General features: G+C 34.8%; 2 protein-coding genes across 2 annotated transcripts; both read right to left on the reverse strand.

The window, feature by feature from the left end:
* Positions 1-725: 725 nt before the first annotated feature.
* On the reverse strand, positions 726-6205 carry gfral (GDNF family receptor alpha like; the record flags this gene model as incomplete). Its single annotated transcript, XM_032553849.1, is given in 10 exon segments — positions 726-1019; positions 1114-1195; positions 1305-1385; positions 1472-1731; positions 3398-3728; positions 4563-4622; positions 4803-4958; positions 5690-5818; positions 5990-6044; positions 6047-6205. Coding segments are annotated over 10 exon segments (1380 nt in total), but the record flags the coding sequence as incomplete, so codon positions are not given.
* A 1708-nt stretch (positions 6206-7913) lies between these two features.
* hcrtr2 (hypocretin (orexin) receptor 2) lies at positions 7914-27009 on the reverse strand. Its single transcript, XM_032552370.1, has 7 exons — positions 26471-27009; positions 17609-17787; positions 14089-14332; positions 13282-13397; positions 11485-11705; positions 11130-11251; positions 7914-9756 (listed from the first exon to the last, which is right to left on the reverse strand). Exons 1-7 carry the CDS (start codon positions 26685-26687, stop codon positions 9587-9589), a joined length of 1269 nt encoding a protein of 422 aa, XP_032408261.1. The 5' UTR covers positions 26688-27009; the 3' UTR covers positions 7914-9586.
* Between the last annotated feature and the right edge of the window lie 710 nt (positions 27010-27719).

Consider the following 27719-nt stretch of genomic DNA (forward strand, 5'->3'; position numbering starts at 1 on the left):
TGCTCAGAAGGTACTCTACTTTTCACCTTTAGCGGAAAGATTAATAATTTTTCTGTTTACCTTGGAACTAAAATCTAATAAGCAAACAAAGTAATAATCCAGTCCTTTGATTAGATATTGATACATGCACTTATTGAAAATAACCTTGAATCATATCAAGTTACTTTCTTAGTCAGAATTTTTTTGAAATGACGTTTATATTTATTATAGGCTAAGGGGCTCTGAAACTTTTATTAACGTCTGTAAATACTGCACCAGAGGACATAAAGTTGATCTTGGGGCTACAAGAGCAGCTTTTGTAAGTCCCTGCAGCTGCAGCACATTCACTTCACATTTTTAACACCAGAAATATAGATTAAAAGCAATGTTCAAAAACTTCCAGAACAAAAGCAGAATTTTGTAATTAAGCAGTAGATAAAGAGAATGACATATTTTGTTTTACAAAATTTGGGCAATAAATTAAAAAATATTGAGAATGCATTTTCTTATATTTCATTATTACATACTATTTGTTAATATTAAGTGAGGGGAAAAGTTCAGAAAGGTGTAAATAGTTTTGCAAGGCACTGAATGACTGCAGGATGTGATACTTTGAGTAGGGAATTTGTTTTGCAACATAATAACTTCCACCAGGCAGCTACCTCCAGATACAATTATCTATTTAAAACCGAAAGGAGTAGTGACAGATACAGTTGCTAATAAAGAAGTCCTCAGAAATCACTAAGTCATTGAGAACCAACTTCAGGTCACAGAAAATGTTCTTTCAGTTTAATTAACTTTGTGTGAACCTATCTGCTAATTTAAACTGGTAGCACCTCTTCTAAATGCCTAAAACCTTCAAACCTAATGCTCCATAAATTATTATAAAATGATAAATATACAAGGGAAGAAAAACCTTTTAGAATCTGAACCACATAAAATATGAAACTAAAAAATAGTCATGAAAGGGATGTTATATTATAAAATGACGATTCACCTTCTTTTGATGGTTAAGTTTTATCTGATCTCTCCTTTTCAACCTAAAAGAAAAAATGATGAAAAACAATGTTTTTCTGTTGCAACATCAGAGAAATGTCAGTCCTTTCAAAGAAAATGTATACATGGTTGACATACCACATCTTACTGAGAAAAACCAGAGGTGATATTATGACAACTCCAGCAAGGAAGAGAGCTGAAAAAGCATACAAGAGGTAACCTAAAAGAAAAAATAAAACAATTTTTATCATATCAGTTTTATGTTTTTTGGTATTTAGTATCTATTATAGAATTAAATAAAAATGATTGAATTTCAAAAGCTGCTTTACCATATGACCACATGTGAGTCTGCTCAGATTCATTGATTTCAGGTGGTTTGGAAGGGCCGCTGCTGCTTTTCACCAGTTTTACTGAAAAAAAGAAAAGTTATTCAAATTCTTATAAATATTGAAAATAATTACTTGAAACACTTCTTAGATGTAAATACACTACTTACTAAAGTGTAGTCTGTTGTGAAATACTTCAAGAATCATGTTGCACATTCGTAGATGATTGCTCTGCACACCTTTGCATGTGCAAGGATGATGAAGCACTGTACCCAAAGTGGCTAAGAAGGCCTTTCTGCATTCAGAATTTGCGCCAAGGATAAGAGCTGGATCCTTTAATGTAAAACATTCATTTTCTTGGAGATTTCTTTCACTGCATATGATTTCTTCATGGTTCCAACATTTGTCTTGGAGTGTTTTCAAGAGGTACCTAATGAATCAGGAAGAAAAACAACCACACCGGCAACATGTTTTGATAAGAGGTCAGCATTCCTAACAAGCGTACTGTTCTAAGAAATAACTTGAGAAGGAGAACAGAACTGAATGTTCTGTGAGTACAAGACATTCTTGCATGCCCTCCTTTGCAATAGGCAACATTTTTAGTAGAGATGGAATTCACGAAGTTGTATTTGTTAAAAAAAAAAATCCAACAATTAATTTTGCATCACTGGTTTATCTTGTAGCTGCATGATTAGAAGGTGATGAGAGCTGACTCAAGTTTTTACCACACAATAACTTGTGTGGCATCCCTAGTCTGACACAGAGAAAACAAAGTCAAAGTAAAAGTAATCATTCAACTAATTTGAATAATATGGTATTAGTATTAGTAATACATATCTACTAACTGTGCGCAGGTTAAGAAAAAGTATGCAAAAGCTAATTTAAAATTTGCTGCAAAAATGGATAAGTTCATGAAATACTGATAAATATAACTGAACAGTTTGTGAGTCATTGCACACATTATGTTTGGAGGGAATTGTCTTCCAGTGTACCTAACTGGTAAAAGGTTGAATAGAGAATTTCACTGAAATATTCTTGATAAAAATCCAAAGATAAAATGAAGCTTTTGGTTTTGCTTTTTCAAGGGTTACTTTGCCAACATCTGTAGTATGGGGTAATCAACAATGTTTTAATGTGTTTTTTTAGAACATTACAACTCGAGCTGCTTCAAGCCATCTAGCCTGAACCTTTGATGTTATGTCACTGCCATCTACTTGTGGAAAGGTGAATGAACAGCAAAGGTGCTAAACATACATTGCCACTCTGAGAACAGAATTACCCTATTTCATCTAGTATGGTACAAAATGGCTTTTAAACTTTGACTCCTTTTACAAATAGCCAGTTGATTTCACTTGATCTCATTGATTTTCTGCTTCCAATAATTGTGACTGCCACCTCCCTTATGTCACAAGTCCACTTCAGTTTCAGCTATTAAGATATCAGAGTATCTGATACCATCACCATTGTCTGCTAAATTACTTTTATGTCTGTAATGACAGACATAAAAATGTTATATTTAAAAGGTTTCATCAGCAGTAATCATCTTGGCTCTCTGCAAAAAAAATCAAAAGTCGTTTCTTATCGATTCCAACATTTTCACAGTCAAAATCATTTTTAACCATTAACACCAGTTTTCCTCCCCCTTTCCTTCCTACTTCTCCACGCATTTCAAAAGCCTTTTATAGAACTGCCAGCCTGAGTCAAAAAACACACAGTCTTCAGACAGTTTTACTGTTTTCAAGGACCTTCATGTTAGAATCCACTTGCAAACCAGGGTTTTCATTAGTTTTTTTTCTCCCTAGTTATCTTTAATAAACAGCTGCTAAGTATGCTAAGATTAGTCTCGAATCTTAGCATACTTTATGTCTGCTGCTGGATTCATATTACCTTGCTGCCTGGCACATTAGTTCCCTATAGCAGGATCCATAAAAACCTGCATACAAATTCATTGTATTCCAACAAATATTTTGTATTAATTTTTGGATATTTTCCAGGGCATGAATCTTTAAAACTCGAGTTCCTTCCAGTTCAGGAAGTATTCCTTTTATCACAATGAACGTATTTACTTTTTATTTTAGGACTGGAGAAGAACCTACCTGCAGTTGCTGTCTTGGACACACTGAGTGAGCCTTTCTTGGCAGATCCTTGTCTCAACTCCACAAGCCCCACTCTGCAGCCCGGATTTCATGAGCAAACAGCTTTGATCTGAGTCATCACACTCACACATCACCAGCATCTCGGCAGACTGTTGAGGCATGCCTCCGTAGAACTGTTGAATTTCCCGCCGACACCTTTCATTGTCACACTGATCAGCCATGCACGCTTGAAGAACAGGTGTGAGATGCCTGTTGCAAACAGACTCACTCACACAAAGACCAATGCGGTCCACACAGGATCCAGGGCCTTCATGCACTGCAAGAAGCACATCTATAGCAGAGAAAGTGAGTGATGAACATATAAATGTATTTTCATGTGGGCTTGTTGATATGAAATTTATGCTAAACAATAAATAAACCAGCCAATAAATAAACCAGCTCTAGTTAGTCCACAATTTAGATTTCATAAAGGGACAGAGTGGATGACTTATGAAAACTCAAAGAAAAAGAAGGGCAAAGAAAGGAACTAAAAAATGGTTAAAGAATGAAATACCTATAATTACAAATTAACATCAGCTTGGTTTGTCCTAGTTTGTCCTAGTTTAGGGTTTAGTTTAGTTTAGGGCTACCAACAGAGTACCACCATTACATGACAATTGGGGTTGGAAGATTATGTAGCAAATATGATACAACCTATCATATTGTTTGGCAAACTTTGTACAATTAAGGTAAGGAGAAACAGACAAATAGAGAAATTCTAGAGACTCTAAGGATGAATGGATTGTTTCCAAGAGAGGAAACAAAGCAAGGCAATATAATTTCACTAAGAATGTGTAGCATTTATTTCCCTTTTCAATACCTGTCGTAACACATAGATAAAGAAAGGGACTGAATTGTTTTTCTTTGTATGTGTGCAACAATACATTAGGCCAGTTTGTAAAAGCAGAGGATAAATAATTTTGATATGTCACAGCCCAAAGCAGAAGTCTCAGTATTTAATTAATACCAGAAAGTTTGTCTAAAACTGTACCATTCTAATAATTTAGGTGCTAATTATTTAGGTCGTTACAGACATCTGGTGTGGAGTTTATATCAATATGCCAATTTGAAATGGATGTACTGTATATCCCATTGTGTTTTTTCATAATAAATAAGTCATTTTCACCATTGTCTGCTAAATTACTGGATTTCCAGTCAGTCGGTGTGATCTTCCTCTGCTGAATTGCTGTTTAAACAAGACACAGAATTAGTTTTCAAACAACAAATACTCATTAAACTGTGTGCTTTTCTGGACATATTCTACCATACAACAACCAGTGTTTATATATCTCATCGCCTTTGGTAAACAAAACCATAATTTCAGACATTAATGCTTAACCCAAGCATGAATGAGAGAACACAGCACCTGGCTTTTTCAGGCATTGTGTGGCCAGTACTTGTATGGAGTCACAGAGCTCCTCCTCCCATGTACACACACACCCTTGCAGGGATGGAAATTGGTCCAGTGCAGCCTGGATGGTCAAGTTACAGTTCTCTGAATCTTTTATTTGGCACCTGTCATCTGGAATATCACAAACAGAAGAGAAAGGCAGATAAACAAGGTTTTCTGTGCAACAGGGGTTTTCTACCTCACATGTCAGTTGCTTTACACCTCATGTCAGTTTTAGATGTTAAACATATTAATGATCTTTATAAGGCTCTACTATTATTGAGACTTAACCTGAGCCTGAATAACACAGAACAGATTATAAAATGCCATTATTAACTAAATGAGATAAACTAAAAAAAAAAAAACAGTAAAGGTTTGCTTATCATTAATAATCTATTCAAAACACAAGACATACATAGAAACCATAGCTTTTGTGTAACCATCAATTATTCAGAATAAGGTTAGAGAAACAATAAAAAAAAATTTTTTAAGATTGCAATGATAAATTTCCACCTTGTCTGCCTGTTATTATTTTAAAAGGAAGCAAAAAACCAAAAAAACCATTTTATAACTACAACATCAATTAAAGACTTTTTGATTTCTTATAAAATTAGTGGTGAGACTGTCACTAAATTTGAAATAATTAAACGACTAAAGAACACCAAGTGTGAAATTAAGTTGTATATTAAATTTCACAACTGTGAATTAGTGAATTAATTTCAGGTTTCATAAACAAAGCTGATTTAGATGGAAACATAGTCCTTACATGGCATCTGGTTTCACAAATCTATACCAAAAGGTAACATTTTTAAGAGTGAAAATCCAACTGCAAACATGTCATTTTCTTCTCCTTAATATTTTACCCTCACAGTTGCCAGCGGCAAGTGCCCTCTCACAGCTGCATAAGTCTGACATGCAGGTCTCCACTGAAGCCAAAAACCCAGAAGCTGGAGATGAGAAGCTGAAACTGGATATCTCCATAAAAGTAATTCCTAAAATACACATTGAAATGACATCTTTTAAATAATATTCCTTAACTATACTGATTACAGGTGCATTAAAACTAATTACTGGTCTTGTTGAAAAGCTGTTAACAAAATTTCACAGACAAAAATTTTCATTTTTGTCATTTGTTGAAGCAGCGTTTTGTAAAGTTTACTCACCAAGAATAAGTCCAACATCCAGATGTAACAACTGCATGTTGGCTGCTGTGATGACGACTGATTCCTCCCTGAGCCTGATCTGTCCCTGATCTCTCCCTCTCCGTGGAGTTCCAGCTGAAGCAGTGATTCACCACCCACAGAGTCAACATGATGTAACACATTTATTACAGCCTCTACTTGTAATCCCAAAACAGATGCAAAGATGCAACATTATTTACACAATTAGAGTTCTACAGTATTTAAAGATTTGGGGAATATCAGTTAATGATTTATCCATTTAAGGGTTCTGTCTTCCCATTTGGGGTTTTGGGGAGCTTCTATATTTTAATAGATAGATAGATAGATAGCATTTATTGTCATTGAACAGAATTCAACGAAATTTCCATTGCAGCTCCCGTGCAAAAGGTCAAATATATACAGTAAAAATAAACAAACACACAATAATAATAATAACAATATATACAACTAAATTAACTAAAGGCACTCAACCATCCAAAGAAGTAGCAGCAGGTCCAATTATGGCAAAGTACAGATGATGTGACAGTGCAAAGTGCAGAACAATATGGCTGTGTGGGGGTGGGGGATATATATGTGTGACTGCGAGGTTATGATATGTGTGGGAGGGGGGGGCGGCAGGGAGTAATGGCTCTGACGGCTGTGGGGAAGAAACTGTTTCTCATTCTATTTGTTGTAGTCCGTATATTCCTGTACCGCTTGCCTGATGGCAGCGACACAAACAGTCTGTGGCCCGGGTGGCTGGAATCCATGGCTATGGATCTTTGTGTTGTTTCTGTTATTCTTATTAATTTATCTTATCTTCCACCTGTTTCATGTGACTAAGCCGTTAAAATTACATAGTCTTGCAAAACTATATATACTTCTTGAACTTTTGTACATTTTGTCACATTACAACAAAAAAAAATGCAATAGAAGAACAAAGTAAGGCACCACCTTGAAACAAAAGAAAATCACACATTAGACATTTTTTAGCATTAAACATATGCAAACTGTGAAGTGCATTAAGCAGATTGGATGTAGAGCAATTTCTAATTCTCAGTTTGTCTAAATTTCAGTTGTGTCCTAATGTAAGGTAAACCTCTTCTCCTGTCTCAGATTTTTTGCAACATTTTCTATTGTATTCATCTCCATTCATCATCAAACTGACACAGATTCCTTGTCTCTGCTGAAGAAAACAGTTTTTATCAACATATTTCAGAGTAGAAACTGATTGTCAAACTATTCAAGGTGTGCCCTGCCACTCACCCAAAGTATGACAGATGGTCAAACTCATGGAGTTTTCCAAATGATAGCATTATGCATGTGAACCATCTGACAGGAGCACACATGTTATGGAAGGTTTCCATTTGTGCCATACTCTTTTCATTCTCAGATGATGGACTGGTCAGTAGTCCGTGAGATTTGCAAAGCTTGGAACATGCTCTATTGTTCTCTATAAAACCATTAAGGGCCTCACACAACTGCAATATTCTGATCAAACTACACACATGGGATACACTTATTAATTTCCCTAGCGCATATGGCCATTTCATAGCACAATAAAGTAACTATGTTACCTTCAGTTGTTATAAAAATGTTGTATATATCAAACATTACTTAAAAACATTTGACATCTTGAAATTGGCCTCTGTCTCTTTAAGAACCTCCTCCTCCTGCCATAAAAAATTCAAGGATTCCTGAAACATGCATGAAGGATTAAAGCAACACTTCAGTTTTTGATGACGGAAAACATTCTAACATGGCATAAAGCTAAAAAAAGAAGTAAATTTCACATATTGCCCCTTAAAAGGATTTTGAAAATTTTGCTTATTCCAATTAGTCAAGAAATACTGTGGAAATCGTGAGCTGTGTACAAATGTGCCACAATAAATGTAAATAAAAAGTGAATATCAACCCTAAACTGATATATTGCACAGTGAAAAAATAATTTATTGATCAATCACATACAGTGTACACTTTGATTGCAGTTGTCAATTGGGATGAGGAACGTTTAAAAATCCATAGAACAAATTAACAATCACAATATACCTGTATAGATTACAAACCATAAGAAACAAAAACAAGACACATTTCAAACCAAGTAACAATGTACATCTGCATGGAAGAAGCAAAAATAATTTGTTTAAATAAATGAAGCTCAACTCACTAAGACTTCAAATTATTGCAAACGTTTTTTAGCAGTAACATCAAAACTTGATCATTTTCAATCAGATGATCAAAATGTTAAATTATTTTTTCTAACCTATAACTTTAACATTGCAAAAATAATCACAATAATAACAAACAAAAAAATGCCAATATTGTCCTCAATTACAGAAACACGGTTCAGCATATGTCACTGAACAGACAAAAGCAGGTCCTTTGAAGCTAATTTTCATATTTGTTTTCTTTGATTACAGCATGGTTGTTGTAACCTGTTGACATTTCAACAGATTCAGTGATTGCAATTATGAATAACATTGATTAAGCAATAATTCATTTCATTATTTTGTGAATTTGTGTAGTATCCCCAAGAACAAAACAATCATGCATGACAATCAATCCTTCATTTGATTTTTTACACTAATTTTTGTAAAATGTTTTCTGACAGAAAACGTCTTTTACCTTGGAACAATTTGAAAAATGTATAAATAATAATCATAATGCTCTACACAATCTGGACCTATGTAAGTTTAAATAAACTGCCATGTCTTAGTAGGTTTGGGATCAAATTAAAATTTTTAGACATGACCTTCATACCTTATCCCTGGTTTTGATGAAGTTTTTGGTTTATGTTGTCTAATCACCTTCCAATTTTTTTTTCTTTCCTTAGCAGCCTGACATACTTTTCTGGAGGACACATTCTAATGCTCACAAAGTAAGTTAATAAGACTACCTTAAAATCCCCTGAAGCATCCACACAAAATATTCTTTCCATAAAGTATGAAATTGCCTTTTTACATAGTTTAAGATTCAAAAATCTGACTTCTGCGGTTTGCATGTTCTGGCTAAAAGGTGAAATTTAGTATTGCTGTTAACAAAGTAAGTCAAATCAAAGTTTACCACCACCACTAATACTGCAATTTGAGAATTTTAATTATTTATTACCTTTACATTCTTTCCATATTTTCATGCAATCTTATCTCACATCTGCAGTCATTTACCATCAAAACTTATTGAGGTTCTCTGAGCAGCAAGGGACTTTATCTTTTCAGCCACAACTTTTCCACTAGAGTAGAATAAATAATTAAATAAGTAAATAAATAAATACATTGATTGCTGAAACAAAATATATTTTTAAAGTCAACACAGTTTTAATATGGAAAAAAGTGGATCTTATTTATATGTGTAGCAAAAAAAAAACACTGAACATTAATGTTGCGTCATTTACAGTTTATAGAAATCCATCTTTTAAAATTAAACAGATTTTATCACAGTCTCCAGAAAATAATTTTTGAAAGCTCTTTGAAAATGTTCACTAATATCCCATTTACTCTTTTGTAGCAAGTCCTTAGAGAGTTTTTACATTCTTCAGTGTGACTTTTTGCTATCTCCATGTCCTTGAGATGGATATTTAAACCTCTCACATGTATTTAAAATCTATACAATCTGGTCTGATAGCCGTGATAAGTTGTCCACATTATTAACTTGGGTTGACATGGATTTTCGGCTGTCTCTGTTTGCTCGCGTCCTCATCCTTGTATTGTTGTCTTTCTGTTGCCCGTAACAAGAGCAAGAAAATGCTGATTTAAACTCCTCACGGAACTTCCCTGGAAGGAAGGCAAATAATATTAAGTGCTTTGAATTATGGGCATTTCATGTTTGTTTATTTAAGAGGGATCATGCACAAGAAAAACATTTTGTTCAAAGAGATAATTAATTTCCAGCTAATTGTCATCTGCTGTCCCTATGTATGATGCAGAAAGATCAGTAGTGACAAAACATTAATAAAAGAAAAATAAAATGTTGAAAAACCACATTAAAATTGTATGATTTAATCTGAAATTCATCCATCTTCTAACACCCTTGTCCCTAGTGGAGTCAGGAGGGGGTGCTGGTGCCTATCTCCAGCTAACTTTCCAGACGAGAGGCGGGGTACACCCTGGGCAGGTCGCCAGTCTGTCGCAGGGCAACACAGAGACACAGAGGGCAAACAACCATGCACACACACACTCACACCTAGGGAGAATTTAGAGAGACTAATTAATCTGACAGTTATGTTTTTGGACTGTGGGAGAAAGCCGGAGTACCCGGAGAGAACCCATGCATGCACAGAGAGAATATGCAAACTCCGTGCAGAAAGACCCTGCGTTGGGAATCGAACCCAGGACCTTCTTGCTGCAAGGCAACAGTGCTACCAACTGCGCCACTGTTTCTAATTTCTAATCTGAAATTCAAAATCTAAAATCCCAAAAGTCTAATCTTGTTTGTTTTATACTGAACCACAATTCCTTAAAATGCAGGTTGAAGTTTATAAAACCATTTTCTTATTTCTTTACAGAAAGAGTATTTTCATGCCCATCATTTTTACCTCTGGGACCAGCATAAAAACTAAGCCAGCCAAATTGACTGACTGTGACACTTCACATCCAATCTGACTTAGCATCAGTTATTTTGCAAAAGAAAATTGGTAAAACATTATATCTCTAGATTTGCAAAACTTGTAGAGACACCCAAAAAGGCAGAAAGGTGTAATTTTACAAAGTATTGACTCAAGATAACTGAATTTAAAAAAGTCTACACCACACCCACCAGATACTTATTTATAAAAAAAACATAAAATCCACTGGACCTTTTTCTTTCATGTTGCAATTGTGTGAACTTGTGCATATAATATGAACAAATTCAAAAATGTTAAGGGTTTTAGTCACTTTTGCAAGTTAATGTAACCTTTTATTGCCCCTCAGAATTTAGAAATGTTTCAGAACTCACAATTAACAGATAAAAGTCCAATCTGTATGTGAACAGGTAAACTCAAACCCATGAAAAAATAAACTGTACAGGTTAGATTATCAACACACTGTCAATTGGAACTCCAAGGATTTGGGTAATTGTTAATATAAAACTGTTCACTAGAGGGCAGTAATAAACCTGCTCTATTGTGAAGAAAAACGTTAGAGACAAAGGAGATTGAAAAACTCACCACTCAAAAAATTATAGATGATAGGATTTGCTGCACTGTTTGCGTATATTAGCCAGTGTGAAAAGGTGAACCATGCATATATTGTTTCTCTGTCGTTTGTGTTCTTGAAGGTCCCAAAAACCCTGGAAGTGCAAAAGGAAAGATGAAAATAGGCATCAGATTCGTTTTGTCATACACTGTTTTGTCAAAATAACCCACAATTTCATGCATTTAAAAAAATCTACAGCAGTCAAAAAGATGAGAAAGGAATTAGGAAAAATAACAATTTTGATGTATAGGTCCCCAATACTTTAGTTCACAGTGCATTTTCATTGACTGTTGATGCTGTAGACAGAGGAGCTGAAGAGATTATTACCGTTTGAGGATATTGAGCACACTGATTGGTAAGTAGCAGAGAGCAAACACAAAGAGCACAACCATCAGCATGCGAGCCGTTTTGCGTCTGGCTCTGATTTGTTTGATCTCAGCGGAAACTGTGCTCGTCTTCACCGCTCCAGACTCTCCTGATCCTGAACTTGGAGCCGAGCACTGGATAGTCCTCCAATTCCTCTGAATCACCGATGTGTTTCCAGGAATCTAGTTAGTGAATATATGCATATTTTAGAGCCTTTCAACAATTACCATAAACATATAAGAATATTGTATGCTTATTTTTGACTTCATGAGACGAGGAAGCACATAATTTAAGGCTTAGTGAGGCAACTAATGGTGTAGTTATTGGCTTTCTTGTGTCATGATGAAAGTGGTTAATTTCTTACCCTGGTTAATATCTATTATAATATTTGCTCAATAACATAGAACAAAATGCTATAATGCCTTGAAGACTTTTTCTTCTTTTGCATGTGGAGTTCAGATGTAATCTAGATCATCTGGTTTTCCCTGATGAGAGCATTTATCATGTAAATCCTCTCACTCAGCTTAGATGAAGGAGCTGATTAAAGCTAATGAAGAGTTTAAAGTTAAAAGCTAAAGTCAAAATCTACTAAGACTAAAAATGAAAAAAAAGTCTTGTTGTCTTTACAAAATTCTATAACCTCAGTAGTTTATTTTTATTTATCTAACACAACATGTACTAACTGGATATTTTATTATTCTCAACTGCACTCAGTTGGGTGTATCTATGCATGTACGTACATGCATAGATACATGTAGGTATCTATGCAGGGAAAGCATTGAGCTGAAATGTAAAACCATCAGATTGGGAATCAAAGGGTATTTAGGTTGCTGTGAATGTGACTCTTTGACTATTTAAGAAACTACTTGGATTTTCATGCAGCCTTTTCCCTGGGTTATACAGAATGGATAGACAGATTGCAATTGTCAACTGGGAGTGGCAGTAGTTTGTAGAATGCCTTGGGTTAAAGTGAATGATCCCTTGTCTGCCAGAGTCACAGAAAGTAGAGGGATGAGATACTCAGTTTAGTCGTTACAATGCAGGTGAGTTTCCCCAATAACCAGCTAAATAGATCCTCTATGAGACCTGCGATGAGTCGTACTCTGCAGGCTTAGGGACATCAAGATCCCTGGGGTGGAGAGCAGATTAGGTGTTTACTTTTCAGAGTAGGAAAAGGGCATAGTACTTTGGAGAGTGAAGGAAATTTAAAAAAAGGGGTTCAACACATCATATAATGAAACCCTACAACAGTGATACTTACATGATCTTTACAAGGTTGTGTACAGATACACATACATATACAGGAAGCTCATTAACAGAGAGTAGTTTGAGCTAAGGATCAAGACAATGGTGAAAATAATTACACCAGCTCCCAGTAAAAAATAAACTCATACTGACTAACAATTGAAACATGATAAACAACTGAAATAAAATAGAGGATTAATCAGTATATAGCACAATATTGAATATGGCTTGTATACATTGACTTTGTGCATATCTAAGGGTCTCAATGTTGAACACAGCTAGTAAAAACTTGCTTAGTGTACACTATACACAAACATATTCTCTATACTGAAATTAAATTATTAACCTAAACCTTTAATTTGTATTCATTTTTAAGCTGCACAACATAATGTAGTTTAGAGAATCACTGAATAATGATGAAGAACCGCTGCCTCAACAACAGAAAGCAAACATTTTGAATTTGCTCATCACAATTATTAGAAATAGACATTTTTTTAAGTTTGAGATACCCACCTGTTGGCACCACAGCTTGTGAAAAATCTGAATATAAGCCAGGACCATCAGACATAATGGAGCAAAATATGTGACAATGAAGAAACCAGTGTGGTAGACTTTAGGGTAGACATCAGCTGTAAAAAGAAAACAAAAAAATGACAAAATAATGAAAATAAGAATTATCAGGTTTAAGAAAAAAAACAAGATCAGGTATAATGGGTTGCTGAAAAAACTGGAAAAAAAAAAGTAATTTTGACTGCAGACGTGGGAGCACTGCGGCGTAGTCTATACATTAATCACTGCATTAACAAAATTTGCAACTCATCTTAAAAGAACCATGAAATTAAATACTCATTAACTTCATTTGACGTAAACTGTGAAATAACACTCTATTTCTATTTATCCATCAGTAAATTCTTATTCCTCATTAGAAAAATGAAACGAAAGGTTTCTGATGTATGAAGGCAATTGTTTTCTACAGTCACTTTAACAGGGAATTGGTTTAAAAAGGTTTTCTTTCTTTGAAGGCTGTAATTACAGAAACAGCCTGACATGATTACCCTAAAACCATTTGAAGCCACTCTCTGTTCTGTTTTCTAAGTCTGCACACAGCAATCACAGCACCACAACATTTTAGTGAACTCACTGTCTCAATGTCCAATTTCATAAAAACAAATCAAAATACACTTGATTCTTACTTTTTGATTCACGGATGTCACATTTAATCTTCTGCTTCATGGAAAGAATAAGAAGTACCTTATATTTTATTTTATTTTATTTTACATAATTCCCGAAAATCTTCAAGGTAATAAACCAACAACTAACCTCCCCAGTGTTCATCACAGACTGTGAACAGGCTGGTTTTGTTTGTAAGTTCAGGCAGTAGGCTGCTGCACTCCATCACAATGGCTTGTGGTATCATGATGATGCACGACACCACCCAGATGGCAATGATACTTTTGCGAGCCCTCTTGGCTGTGCTCTTGAACTTAAGCGGGTGACAGATAGCGTACCAACGGTCTTGAGCAATACAGCTCAGTGTCAAAACGGACACTGAAACAGAGATGGTCTGTGGAAAAACAAAATAAAGCAGCAAGAAGCAAAAAGATATTGTGATACTTCAAATGTTTGTTTTTTTCTGCTCTTAAAATGTAAAGAAGATGAATTACATCTTCCTCTTGCTTGGAGTCAGAAATCTTGATTTTGATAAAAGACGCATTTAACCTTTATTAGCACGTTTGCAAAACTCAAAAAACTAAAGTTATGTTGTTGTCTCTAACACATTTGGTAATTTGATCTAACATCTATAGTGCTCACAACTGAACATTCATTTCTTCAAGTATTCTATGACTGGTTTTGGTATGTACATGTTTTCTTAGGTGTGCCACCTTAAAGGTTTTACTGGTCTGATATGGCCATCAATATAAATATTTTCTAGGGGTACCACTGATGATTAGAATTAATATTTGCACCTTGGATTCATATCCTTCCTGCCCAAAACTTCCATTGCTATATGGTTTAAAAACAACTGAGGTAGGGTCATTTAACATAATTGCAAATAATAAAAACAAAGTAGCTCTTCTGTGCTCTGATTCCTTCTTCTACATTAAACATTAATTCAGAATGAAATAAACCTCTTAAGATGCGTATGTATTTTTACAAAAAACCTATAGGAAAGAATGATCAAAACAGAGTTAATTTCAAGAGCTTTAAGAGGCAAACAGTTACATTGTTTGCCTCTTCATGCTGCTGCATATAACATTTATGAAAAAATATGTTCATTTCATATTTGTTGAAACTGTCTCTATGTCATCACAGTATGGTATGAAACAATCTGTCAAAAATTTAACTCCTCTGCCTGCACCCGCTGCAAATATGTAAAAACATATTTTTTACATATTACAGACTGCATAAAAGCTACAGATTGCAGCTTAAAATATTTAATGCAATAAAGTGTTTTAGAATCCTTTCCATGTGATAAATCGGCATTACAAATTACAAATCTAAACAGTGCACATATTTCAAAGTGTATAATAAATTATAAAATGAACTGTGAAATGTAGGGGAAAGAATAATAAATTTTAAAGTAATGTTTCAGCGGGTGCATCTTGTATGATGACCCAGAAGTATCTTTCTTAATAAATTGTCTTTACAATTCCAGATGAAAGGTAAATTTATGTTGGTTTCAAAATATCCCCCAAAATACTGAGATCATTTTGAATGAACCATCCAAATGAACAATAGTGAAATGCTACAACAAACATAAACAGGTTGACACCATCTCCCTGCAATTCCTAGATCTCTGTCACTTTTCATTAACTGGCTTGTATGAATTCCAGTAATCAAGCTTCCCTGCATAAATAGTTCTTATAAGTGTCAATCCTCTGTTTCTGCCTCCAGCTGGTTATGCTGTTTTTTTTTTAGTTAATTTACAATTTAAAATAAGTTAACATTATGCCCTTCCAGTCCTCATCTCTACTTTTGGGACCTCATTATAAACATAAAATATGGTCTTCTTCATATGCAGATATGGCTTACTATACCTTTCTGACTCTCAGAATGCACATAGGTAGAATAATTTTGAAAGGTTAAAAACGTTACATGCGAGTAGTTCTAAGTATGCTTTATGAGAATTAAATTAGTCTAACAGTGAGTAAAGAGGACACACTGTTCTCACCACTATCTAAACTTCTGCTTTGGTGCATGGGGGAGAATGCCAATCTGCAAAACTGGACAGATGCAGGGCTTGTTGTTGCACTAGAACTAACTGAGTTTGAAGGTGCACTTCTCTAATTTGCAGTGAACTTTAGTCACTATTAATTCCTATAAGTCTGGAAGTTCAAAATCTGTGATCATTTCCTGTGGGAAATAAATGTTCAGTACAGTACTTTTAAAATACCAAGCATTAGGTTGGCAGATGCATACAGATGTGCACCTTTTCTGGCCACATTCAAAGATTCAAATAAAATATTTAACAAGCACAGAAAAAAACACCAGAAAGGACAAAATACATGTCTGTGAAACCCCACCACTATTTTTTCCTTTTCAGAAATGATGATGCTATTCTAAGTTATTGTTGTGTGCATTTAAGCCTATCCTTATCTGGATGCACATGTCAAACATTGGTCTGACATTCCACAAATGAGCTTGATGGTGCATTTGATCTGAAATCAAAGTGAAATTTAAGATTTTATGTCAGAAAATTGAATATTAAGCAAACTAAATTTCAACCTCGCAAGTTAAAGGCCAGCAAGTCATCAAAAGTTTGATAATCCATCTGACTGTGGTGTGAATAAAATGTGCTCCATATATAATCTCCATTTTTCCAAATATTCATTTAGACTGTGAATAAACAAAATAAAAAATACTTGTGTTATCATAGTATTGTGTTTGGATGTGAAGAAGAACCCATATCGCAGAGTTGAGGCAGGGAGGATCAGCATGAAGTGCAAAAGATAATGAAACGTAGGTTGACCGAACTTCTGAAACCAAACCAAGAGTATAAAATCTGAGAATGGTCCCTGTTGAGAAAAACAACAGGAGAATCTAAATACACTAATATAATAAGGTTGTGTGGGAGTAGAAGGAGGAAGCACTAAACCAGAGGAACCAACACTAATAATAATATAAACAATCTTATTAAAAATGAACAAACTAACTAGGTAACTGAATTATATTTTTATACTAGTAAGCAAGACACAGTGCCACTGTCTGTAACTGTGATGCACATGTACAGTTTTTACTGCGGTTTTTAAAAAAAGTCTCAGAAGCTCTTTGAACTGCTCACAGAAAATGTATTTGATTTCCAAGCGCCACAGTTTAGCCTCCAGAACAACTGTTCTCTTTGAATTCAACTGATGTTAAAAAGGAGGAAACTTGCATTCTGAAAACATTCAGCAATATTTAGCCTTTTACGGCGTTTAAGACTCCACTTGTTTTTCAATTTTCAAAGCAGAAAACAGAAGACAATTTATTTTAGTTTTGGTTGCTTCAGGTGTTTTGCATTTTAAAAAGACTTGATAGGCATGGTCAGGGGAATGCAGCCAAAGAGGCAGCACAGCATGAGAAACATATAAAAATGTCACATAAAGTTTATTATCAAATTAAGCCATCTTAGGTCCCCCAAAGCAGCCACAAGAAAAAAAGGATAGCTTCAACAACAATGAAGACCTTTAAAATACTCCAAATCCACTAAGGAATACTATGAACATTTGAGCTAATTTCCAGCTATGTAAAATTGCCTGGCTGGGTATGTAAAACTTTACATTGACATTCTTAAGTATAATTTAAAGGGATTGTTGGATTTTAATTCAGTTTAAAGAATAATCACCTAATAATTTCTTACCTGGAGATAGGGGACGATTTTGCAAAGAGTTTCACCAAAAAACCAAGTCTCTGTGATGTCAACCACAAGACTTGCAGGCAGACAAATGATGGTGACCAGCACATCAGCCAGGGAGAGGTTTACTATGAAGTAGTTGGTCACTGTGCGCATGTGACGATTTTTCCACACTGCAAAGCAAACTGAAAGAAAGATGACTTAAGATCTGAAAACTAAATACTCTATTTATCAGAGGACTGTATGACACACCACAAACAAGTCTAGAAGGCATGCTGTTAGGCAAAGAGTTCAAATTAAAATTTAATTGCACTTCTGCTATGATAGATGCAAAATATTCATCAATAAAAAGTTGATCCACTGAACATGGGATGCTTCATAAGGAGAACTTCCCTTTAGGGCTTGCAAACAATAAAAAACAACAAAAACACCCAAGGCCTCCTGCCTGCAAAAACTTTATGAGCATCGTTATTTTCTCCACAGCATAGGTGAACTGAGACACAACCTCCATAATTTGAGTCTTAACCTCTTAACTGTCACCCCAAAACACTGGCATGGTGGTATCATCATGACAGCAAACATGCACCACTCTGAACTTTAATTAACATACTTTGAAGCTACAACTTCAACAATTTGAGTCTTAAGCAAACATGCAGTACTCTGAACTTTAATGAACATAATTTGAAGCTAATTAAAACAGCTAATAAGGGTCGGCGTATTGAGTATTCAGAGTTCATTTCCTCTATTGAACTGAAGTCTGCTATGTTGCTTATTTCTCTGGAATTAATATTGCTATCTTCAAACATGTAACTAAACATTTTCAAAATATAGTAGTTTCAGTGTAACTCGTATAGTGGAGAAAGTGGAGAGGCTACTATATCATCAGCTTGCTGTGAATCAAAAATAAACTTTCGTCAACATCCAGTTGGACTCAAATTACAATATAATTTTTGTCAGTTTTATGCAATGAGTCCATATTTACTCTGTTTTCTGCTCTCCTCTGAGTAACCAAGGTGCACCTTGAACTTTTTGTACAGCATGCTGACTATGCCTGCTGAATTTGTTATGTTGAAAACAACATAAAAAAATGAACACCTTCAAGTCCAATTGTGTGATGATAAAGATGTGGCAGGTGAGTACACTTGGCAATATTTACATATTGTGAATACTTTCAGGTAGGGGTCCAGTTCCCAATTTTGTGATAACATTCAAATGCAAACTGTGCAGTCCAATTTTGTTGTTCCTGCTGACAGTTTTATATTGGCATTTCTACCTAACCCCCTCAACTAAAATGTACAGACACAATCCAAAATCCAATATAGTGCTAAATAAATAGACAGCATGTAACACAAAATTAAATGGAGGTCAGGATACTTAGTGGAGGGTTTAGACCAGAATCTGTAGGCACAAGTCAGGTTGGGGTTCAAATAGTAGATATGCATACAGAATTTAGAGTGGGCAACAAAAAGAAGGAGGACATGAATCATGTCAAACCAAGAATCACAAGAGCAGGGAAAGTATATTGAATTTCTACTTGCAAATATAGTCAATAATCTGTCAGGGGAGCAGAAGGCTAAAATAGTGCAGGGCACAGGTGAAACCGAAAGAGACAATTAGACACGGCACAGGTGGGTTGAATCTCACTGATTAGGAGTGAGAGACTTGCCATGAAAAATATGATGACTTGAAAACATGAAAGAAGTACAGGCATGGCAGAACAATGAATCATCACAGTTTAACAAAGACGAATGAGCACATAATTTCTGTTTCTAGATGTTCAAAGCTTTTTGAGACTGGCTGTAAAATTTGGTTCTACAAAGTACCCTTGTTTTATGCAGATGTGCACAACACTTTTTAGTCATTTATGGGGTTTTTAAAAAAGATGAAACCATGACTAACTTTCATTTCATATAACAATTATAGAGTATTTCATGTTGTTGTATCACATAAAATCTCAGAGTACTGTGTAACCACAAACTTTAATGTAACAAAATGTGGGAAAGTTCAAGGCACGGGTATACACCTTGTTGATAAATTGTGAACTGATCAGACAGTTACTAAATGTTTTAAATAATGCAAACCTTTATCAATCTGAAGTCATAAATACACAGTCCACGCTGTGCTAAAAATGTGTTGAAGAATCTGTTGCCTGATCATGAAAAGTCTATGCAGTTTGAAATGTTGGAAGTAATTTGCCAGTGTTCATACTCACAAGAACTACTGTGTTACAGAGCTTTTAGTTAGTCAAATAGTTATCGGTTAACCACTTTAAAGAATATCCTACCAGAAGAATAGTTCTAAGATGAGATATGGAAGTGTTATCAAACGACATCCTGCAACAACTTAGATTTCTTAAATCTGTTTTCTCTCTTTTTGTGCTGTTAATCCAAAAGCAATGAAGCAACGAAGCAACATGTGACGGTTTAATTTTAATGTTTGATTTTATTTATTTATATCCATCTACTCTGTCACTAAAACACAACTGTTTTAAATTATTAACAGCAGAGATGAGTTATTTTCATCATGTTAATTGATGGTACACCTTTAGTTATTGTGTTTTTTGTATTTAATATTTGATGGCAACAGTATATTTTCTACATCAGTTATACATGTTTATGAGTATCGTACTACTGAAGTGTATGTCTTAGTTTTGTAGATATTGAATCTGTAAGGGTTACAGAAACTTTTGTGCCTCTCACTTTCTCTGTCATGAATGAAGCTGTTGGAATCAATGTTATAAATCATTACCAGATCAATGAAGTCAATAACTGTCCCAGATCCTATGTCTGAAAGAAATCAAAAGCCTGGGCTACAAAAGAGGTATATCAAGCTGTGAAATCACAAAAGGATAAAATGATTTTTCAGAATCCATTGAGAATCTTCATCAAAAGAAAATGTTCCAAATAAATCTGAATTTATATGGAAGCTGCAGATTCTTGTAAACTGCTATAGCTGCAACCTAATTTTAAAGTGATTTACAAAGTCAGAGAGGGTAAAGAAAACACCCGTAATCCTGATTGGTTTGTATCAAATGATGCAATTCATCAGATACAATTTCACCTAAGAACATTTCAAATGTTGTGCAAAGAAAGAGTTTACTTTTTATAGATTACACAATCAAGGCAAGATTAGTTATTATTAGGGTTTTAAATTGCACTATCAGTGCAAGTTTCATACAACACATTTTCAGGAAACACCATGTTTTTAACTTGAAGCTGCAACAAGAAATGTTGCCACAGCTTCTCAGCTTGTCTTCACATTGTGCCTGATTTTGTGCAGCAATGTTGTCAGTGATACTTTGAAGGGTTCAGAAAATGATTACCTGGCATAGGGCTAAATGAAAAAGGCTATTGTGTGGATTTCACTTTCAGAAAAAGCATTCTGTCACAATTTTTTTAAACCCGTGAAGCAAAAAAACTCCCATTTGAGAGATTAAGCTGTTGACTCTGAACTTATTTCACCTCATACAGTCCTAACACTCACATTTGACTAGAAAATCCATGCAGTCGTTACCTACAGAGTTTTTGTAGTTACAAATCCTAAAATGGCTTACAGCTGCAACATCCTTGATGATGCTCTCTTTACCTCATGCAGACCTCCTGCAGTACTCAAGTTTACAGCTGGTGCAGCATTTGTAGAATATTTGCCAATTATATTTTGATCTCCTTATTATGGCCATATTTTGTTCAGCTTGTTAGGTATTTTTAGTCTTTTTTCCATCCGCTTTTTTTTTTTGCTGGCAGACATTTTTATTGTGTTTACTGTTTCATATAATTTGAGAATGAATGAATGAATTAAATTACTTCAGACACACATTCTGCCACAATAAACTTAATTGCATATTTCTCAGTGTGAACACAAGACCACATTGCAAGTTTACAAATTAAACGGGATATGTAGACAATAACCATTATATAAAGCTGTAACCCAAGCATACACAAATAAACCACCTTACAGTATGTGGCAGAAAGATAGAACTCATTTAAATATATCTCTTTTCCATTCTATAGTATTTGACATAATTTTTTTCATTTCATGTTTTTCTTCTAAATCAAAAATGCTCTTTAATCAAATTATATGATATAAAAATTTCAATTTCTTTAACATTACTTTTTTTTATTGTGGTATTGTCATAATTCTGGTTGCTTTGATTTCTCTCTCTTCTCTCACCTTTCTTCAGCTCCTGTAAGGACTTTCACACATAATATTGCACTTGTCTACCTTTGCTGTGAAATCCATCAATTTGCATTGTGTACTCTTTCCAACAACAGCCGGTTTTGCGCTGAGCTGAGCAAAAGGACATGTGGAGAGCAGCTCCCACCACACCATGGACTGCTGTGTTCAGGTCTAACTTGCAATTTGTTGAACTTTGTGGAAGGGGAGTTCATTCAAAAGCTCCACATGACTCTGAATCATGGGGACTAATTCTACTTTTTCTCTTCTTCTGCTCCTCTCATTTCTACTATCAGGTTTAGTTCTGATATTTTATGTTTTCACTGCACTCTCATTTAGATGAACAGTAATCAGTGTTGTTTTGAAGCTCCAAAGATTTCACCACGCAGTCCCATTACAGCTTCTCCTCTGTTTTCATAATTCCTGAGTTACTGTATATTAAAATATTTTTTTTCTTGCCATCATATTGATTTCAACACAATTAACAGCTTTTAAAACAGCTTATATACCACATGACATACTACAATACCACTGACACTGGAGCAGTGTACTGACAGTTTGCATTGTATAGCAATGCAAACTGTGCATAGCTATACATGAGACATTGTCTTGATTACAAATTAACTTCTTGTTCTTCTCTTTTTTTAAATGCTGTTTAATTTGTAATCCAAGAACAAATTTGTAAACCAAGAACAAATCCCCCCTGAACAAGACAGTCAAATTTCACCAGCAGAAACACAAGCGGACTGCACTAAGTTTAATCCTGAGTAATGGACTCATCCGTATAAGATCATTTTTATTGCTTTTCACTGCCAGCAGCTGTGGCTTAAGATATGTTTTAAAGGTTTCTCTCTCTTCTACTGGTATGAATATAATAAAATATGAAAAAGTGTGAATTTGATTGAATTTTGCAGAAACTTTTCCTTTGGTTGTCAAAGTCTGAAACCTGCCTAGAAAAATACAATTACTATTGGGAGAAAATATTGAAAAGATGGTTAATAGGGACATAGTGCATGCTAATAAGCTTGAGAGAAGAAAGACCACAGGATCTCAATCATATATGTCCGTATTATTAGATCCTTTTAAAAACACAGCATGGTCTCTACCCTAATAGTTTTAAGGATTCCTCTTCACTCTACAGAAGCTGAAAGTGAAAACCTATATACCCTTATGTAGTTCAGTTTACTGAAATTTAGCTTCACTGTGCTCACTAGCCAATATAGACACATCTGTTACTACTGGGCTTAATCATGTCTCATAATACAAGGGCTTTGTTAATCACTCTTCATTTAAAAGACAATTAAAAGCAACACATGTTGAGAAACAAATTAAAGTTAAAGGCACAAACTCATAATTGTGTTAATGCTTTGCAGATCAACAATTACTTTAATAGAATAATCACTCCTCTTATTCCAAAAAACAACCATCCAGGAGAGTTACTTCAAGAAAACTTAAAGAAATCTGCTATGGCATGTGTAAGAACATTTCTCCATTATTTCTATCTTTATGAGAAATGGAGCACCTCTGTAACACAACCTAAGAACTGAACATCCAGTTTGATCTGTTTGATCTATTTGTTCTCAAAGCTATACAGAGTTGTGGTTTTCACTCCTGGTCCTCAGAACCCAGTACACTGCATATTTTTTAGGATTTCCCTTCCTTCACACACCTGACTTAAGTGTGGGAGATTATCAGACCTCTGCAGAACTTAATGGCAAGCTGAGAAGATAATTAAATATCTGATTCAGGTCTGTGGTGGAGCAAATAAACATCTTAAACATCCTGCTGACTACCAGGAAAAAAAAAATAGTCATAAAAAAAGTTTCTATGATGTGTCTGCTCCAATGGACAATGACTTTGATGCTGATTATTAAATTCCAAAGGGTAACATCAAAATGTCAACATAAGAATGGATGAAACTTCTAAATCACTGTTTTGTGTATTTTTACTTGACGTATTTTCTAATTAAGAGGGTTCAATATTCTAAAAGAAACTATTCATTTTTAAGTGCAAGGAATGCCTTAGACTTAGAGCTCATAGTGCCAGATAAAATGTTGATTCACCATCATCTAAATTTGGATCTACATGAACATTTGTATTGATTTTATAGTAAATATTAAATTAAAGTTAATCTTTTCTAAAGCATATTACAGACAAGTAAGAAAATATACAGAAAGGATTCACTCCTTCCTATACATTTTCTTACTTGTCTCTAAATATTATTACTCACTGTATGTTTTCCTAACATTGATTTAATATAAAATAAACTAAAATGTGAATGTAGATCGGATACAAATTTCTATGATTACTGATAAACCCCCACCCAGTAATAACATGCTGTCACCCAGAGCTCAAAGAGAAGGAAGAGAGGGTTTGAGGTGAGGCTAACAGCATAGGTTGATTCAACATTGATTAGACTTTGACATTTCAACCATTAGAATTTGACCACAAAATACTGATTTAATGGCATCTTTTCAACATTAGTTAATTGACTAGAACTGGATGATTGTTTAATGGCTGATCCGCCATTAATCGTTGACCTTAACCAAAAATTAACCCTTTTGACCACATGACAACATTGAATTAGCATTTCTTGCTATCTGGGGAGATACCCTGGCATGTCCAAAATTGTATCATAAATCATATGTACCACTGGTTTCTTTTTTCCACTCATCATAAATAATATGGCTTTATTTTGACAGGCTGATAGGTGCAGTCTGCATTTAAACTGCCACCAGGTAAATCCATAGAGTTATTTTATCACTTAGCAACAAGACAGTTGAAATTTACATGCAAAAAATGTCCTAATCCAGCTGGGAGCTTAGGTCATTCCAAGAAACCAGATTGTGATATTGCATTTAGTGGTGTGGTAAGCACTGATTGTTCCCTGCAGGTGCTATTGAAAATTGTTATGGATAAATCCAGACTAGTGTTGAAGCATGACAGCAGACAAGTTGTATTTGCATAATGTAATATCAGAAAAGTTATCAGGTCATTACCTCACATTTTTACCAGTTTTGCATTTATTTTTTAGCTGTGTCATAACTGTAGAGTGTGAGATGTTGTCTCTGAGACGTTGCTGCAGAAATTAACAAAGTACATATGACACAGTGTGAAATATGTTTGTCACAACACTAAAACTAAATTATATAATACTAACAAAACTAAAAATACCAAATTCTCAATACTACTAAATCTTTTAATGTGACAATAACAATAGTTTATAAAATTACTCAAGTAAAATTAAAATTAAAATTAAAGTGCAGTAAAACAACTCCAATGATTACCTTTATTTCCCAAAACATTACTCCAGTAAATATAACCAGTTCACATTTTTTATTTAACTTTGCTTTTTAGCAACCATAGACAATCATAATGTTGCCCTGTTAGCTCTAGCACTACAGGCCACACTGATGAAATCTGCTGAAACATGGTGTTCTGTTTAACAAGTTCATTATAAAACACAGTTTTGTATTTAACGTCACTGTGACATTCATAATGGTATCTCCTTTGGATGTCTAAATAATTGAGCGAGTAGTCCGAAAAATTGCAGTTCAATCATCCACTAAATATTCAAATTATTTTGTTATGTTGAAATGAAAATATGCTGTACTGCTAGTGTACTTTAACCATCACAGATCAAATTTTTAAGGTCCCGTTGATTGATTACACTTCACACAGACATGAACCTTTGACTATCAGAAGGACAGTTTTAAATGTGACTGGCCCTGCAAAATAACAATATCAAACTACTCACAATTGAATCACTCCCACATATTGTGTAATAATATACTAGACCTGCTGGACATGCATTTCTAGAAGGAACGAGGTGTGCTGCAAAGTTTTATTTCTGAAATTGCATAGAAAATGTTCTGGTGCATAGAAGCTGATGAAAGAATTATAATACTCATTGTGAAATAATATCATACTATTGTTTAATTACAATTTGGTATTAACAGTCATTAAATGAATGGCATTAAAAATTATATTTAATTTAAGTACTGTACTTTTGCAAATTTAAAAAACTGCAAAACAAAGAGATCATATAAATCAATCATAAGAAAATGTATAGGAAGATAGGGACACAGGAGCTATATATCAAACATTATTAATTCATTACTCTAAAAGCAAATAATTTCTTTTCTTCCAAGCTTTTTGTGTATGAAGGCACAACCACCTCATAAGTCAGGTTCCCCAAACTGGTTATGTTAAGCCTCAATTATGTATATCAACCAAAACGTTGAACATCCAGCTGCATGAGAAAACTGCCCTTTCTACTGTCATTACTACCCGTGGCACTTAACTTTTTCAAGATTCTCAGGTTACTGGGCAATCGAAGGAGGAGATGTGACTAAAGCAGAAGATGATGCAGGTTAGAATGATGATGACTTATGTCAAGTGTACACGGCTGCCTTTAAAATTAAAATACGCCTTAACATATCGTTTTGAGATGCACTCTGCTGCTCTGCGCTCTGTGGCTGCGCATGCTGCTACATCACCAGATGCGCATCTGACATTCTAATCACAAACTAACACTCTGACGGATTTCATCAACATGGATTACAATCTTACTTGCCTTTCATTTATAAGTTCATTTATTTGTTCGAAGTGTAATTTGAAAGTGTGCTTTAAGGCTTTCTGCAACATTCGTTACGCATGAATGGAGTGAGGAGCGCAGCATGAAATTCCACTTACCAAGCGAGTTTCCGATCAATGAGACAAAGAACACAACTATGTAAGCCACTATTAGAACCCACTCGTACTCCTTTGGGTGTAAGTAATCGGTCCAAATGTATCTCAGAAGTTCGTCGTCCTCATCCATGATGGAATGCACGCGCGATCCCGTGTCATTTCCCCCGTGGGCGGGATAGTTACAGTCGTCACAGTCTGCGTTCTCCGTGATTCTTGACATGCTTCGAGTTAATATGTAAGCTCTGAAATGCGGCGAAGGGACCGTGCGTCTGCACTGGTCGGAGGTTGTTGTGCCGATTGGTACCCAAGACGCGGAACCGTGGAGCGATGATAGCGTACTCCAACGACCTCGTCAGAATGATGATGGTGTCCCTGTCTCCATCTACGAAACAGGGCCACACTCCAAAGTGGTTACAGAACTTTAAGGGATAATGGAAAATAGGCGGAATATTTACTGAGGTCATTAGCATCATTGAGTATCATTACAAATAAAAATGTAAGAAAGGAAAAAGAAATGTTGAGACATAAGAATTAAGATACACTTATTTTTTATCGTACTGTTTAAAATATAAACCCAAAGGAACTGTAATAAAATTAAAAAAAATAAAAATAAAAAAAACAGAACAAAATAAAATCTACATTTTGCCCTTGAATGCACCACTGCAAATCAAGTCATCTAAGAAAGACATTGGCTGGAGTCATGTAACATGAACTTAAAACAAAGCTTCAACCTGAAAATGAAACTTTTATCTTTTTTCAAAATCATTTCAGTTAAAAAGGAAAAGGGACTTTTTCTAACAAGTTAGGAAGCATTGATGAACTTGCAAATACGAAGCATCACTCCGTTTCCGCTCAAGACCACCCATGTTGCAGTGAGAAATCGGGGATTCCTGTCTCTGATTCAGGCAGTGCTGTGCTTATAGGGTTATGACTCCTGCTGTGTTTTCAACAAAGTCTTGCTGCTCTGTGGTTTGCATTTTGGAAACAGTCTCACTTTAGAAGTTACACTTTTTTGGCTTTGTTGATTATCTGCACAAATGTAACCCTGCCTTATACAGGATTATCTGTGACCTCATGGATGCAACTACATCATTTTCTGACATGTCACAGTTTGTGACACTGTAGGCACAAAAGGCCTCAGAAATTTAAACTCACCTCATTTCTTTTCCCTAAGACTAAAGAACAGATCATTTTTAATTCAATCTGCAATTTTTATAGAAAAAAATTAGACAAAAACTACTGACTAATGACT

Source organism: Xiphophorus hellerii, chromosome 22 (assembly GCF_003331165.1).
Source record: "Xiphophorus hellerii strain 12219 chromosome 22, Xiphophorus_hellerii-4.1, whole genome shotgun sequence".
Classification (NCBI taxonomy): Eukaryota; Metazoa; Chordata; class Actinopteri; order Cyprinodontiformes; family Poeciliidae; genus Xiphophorus; species Xiphophorus hellerii.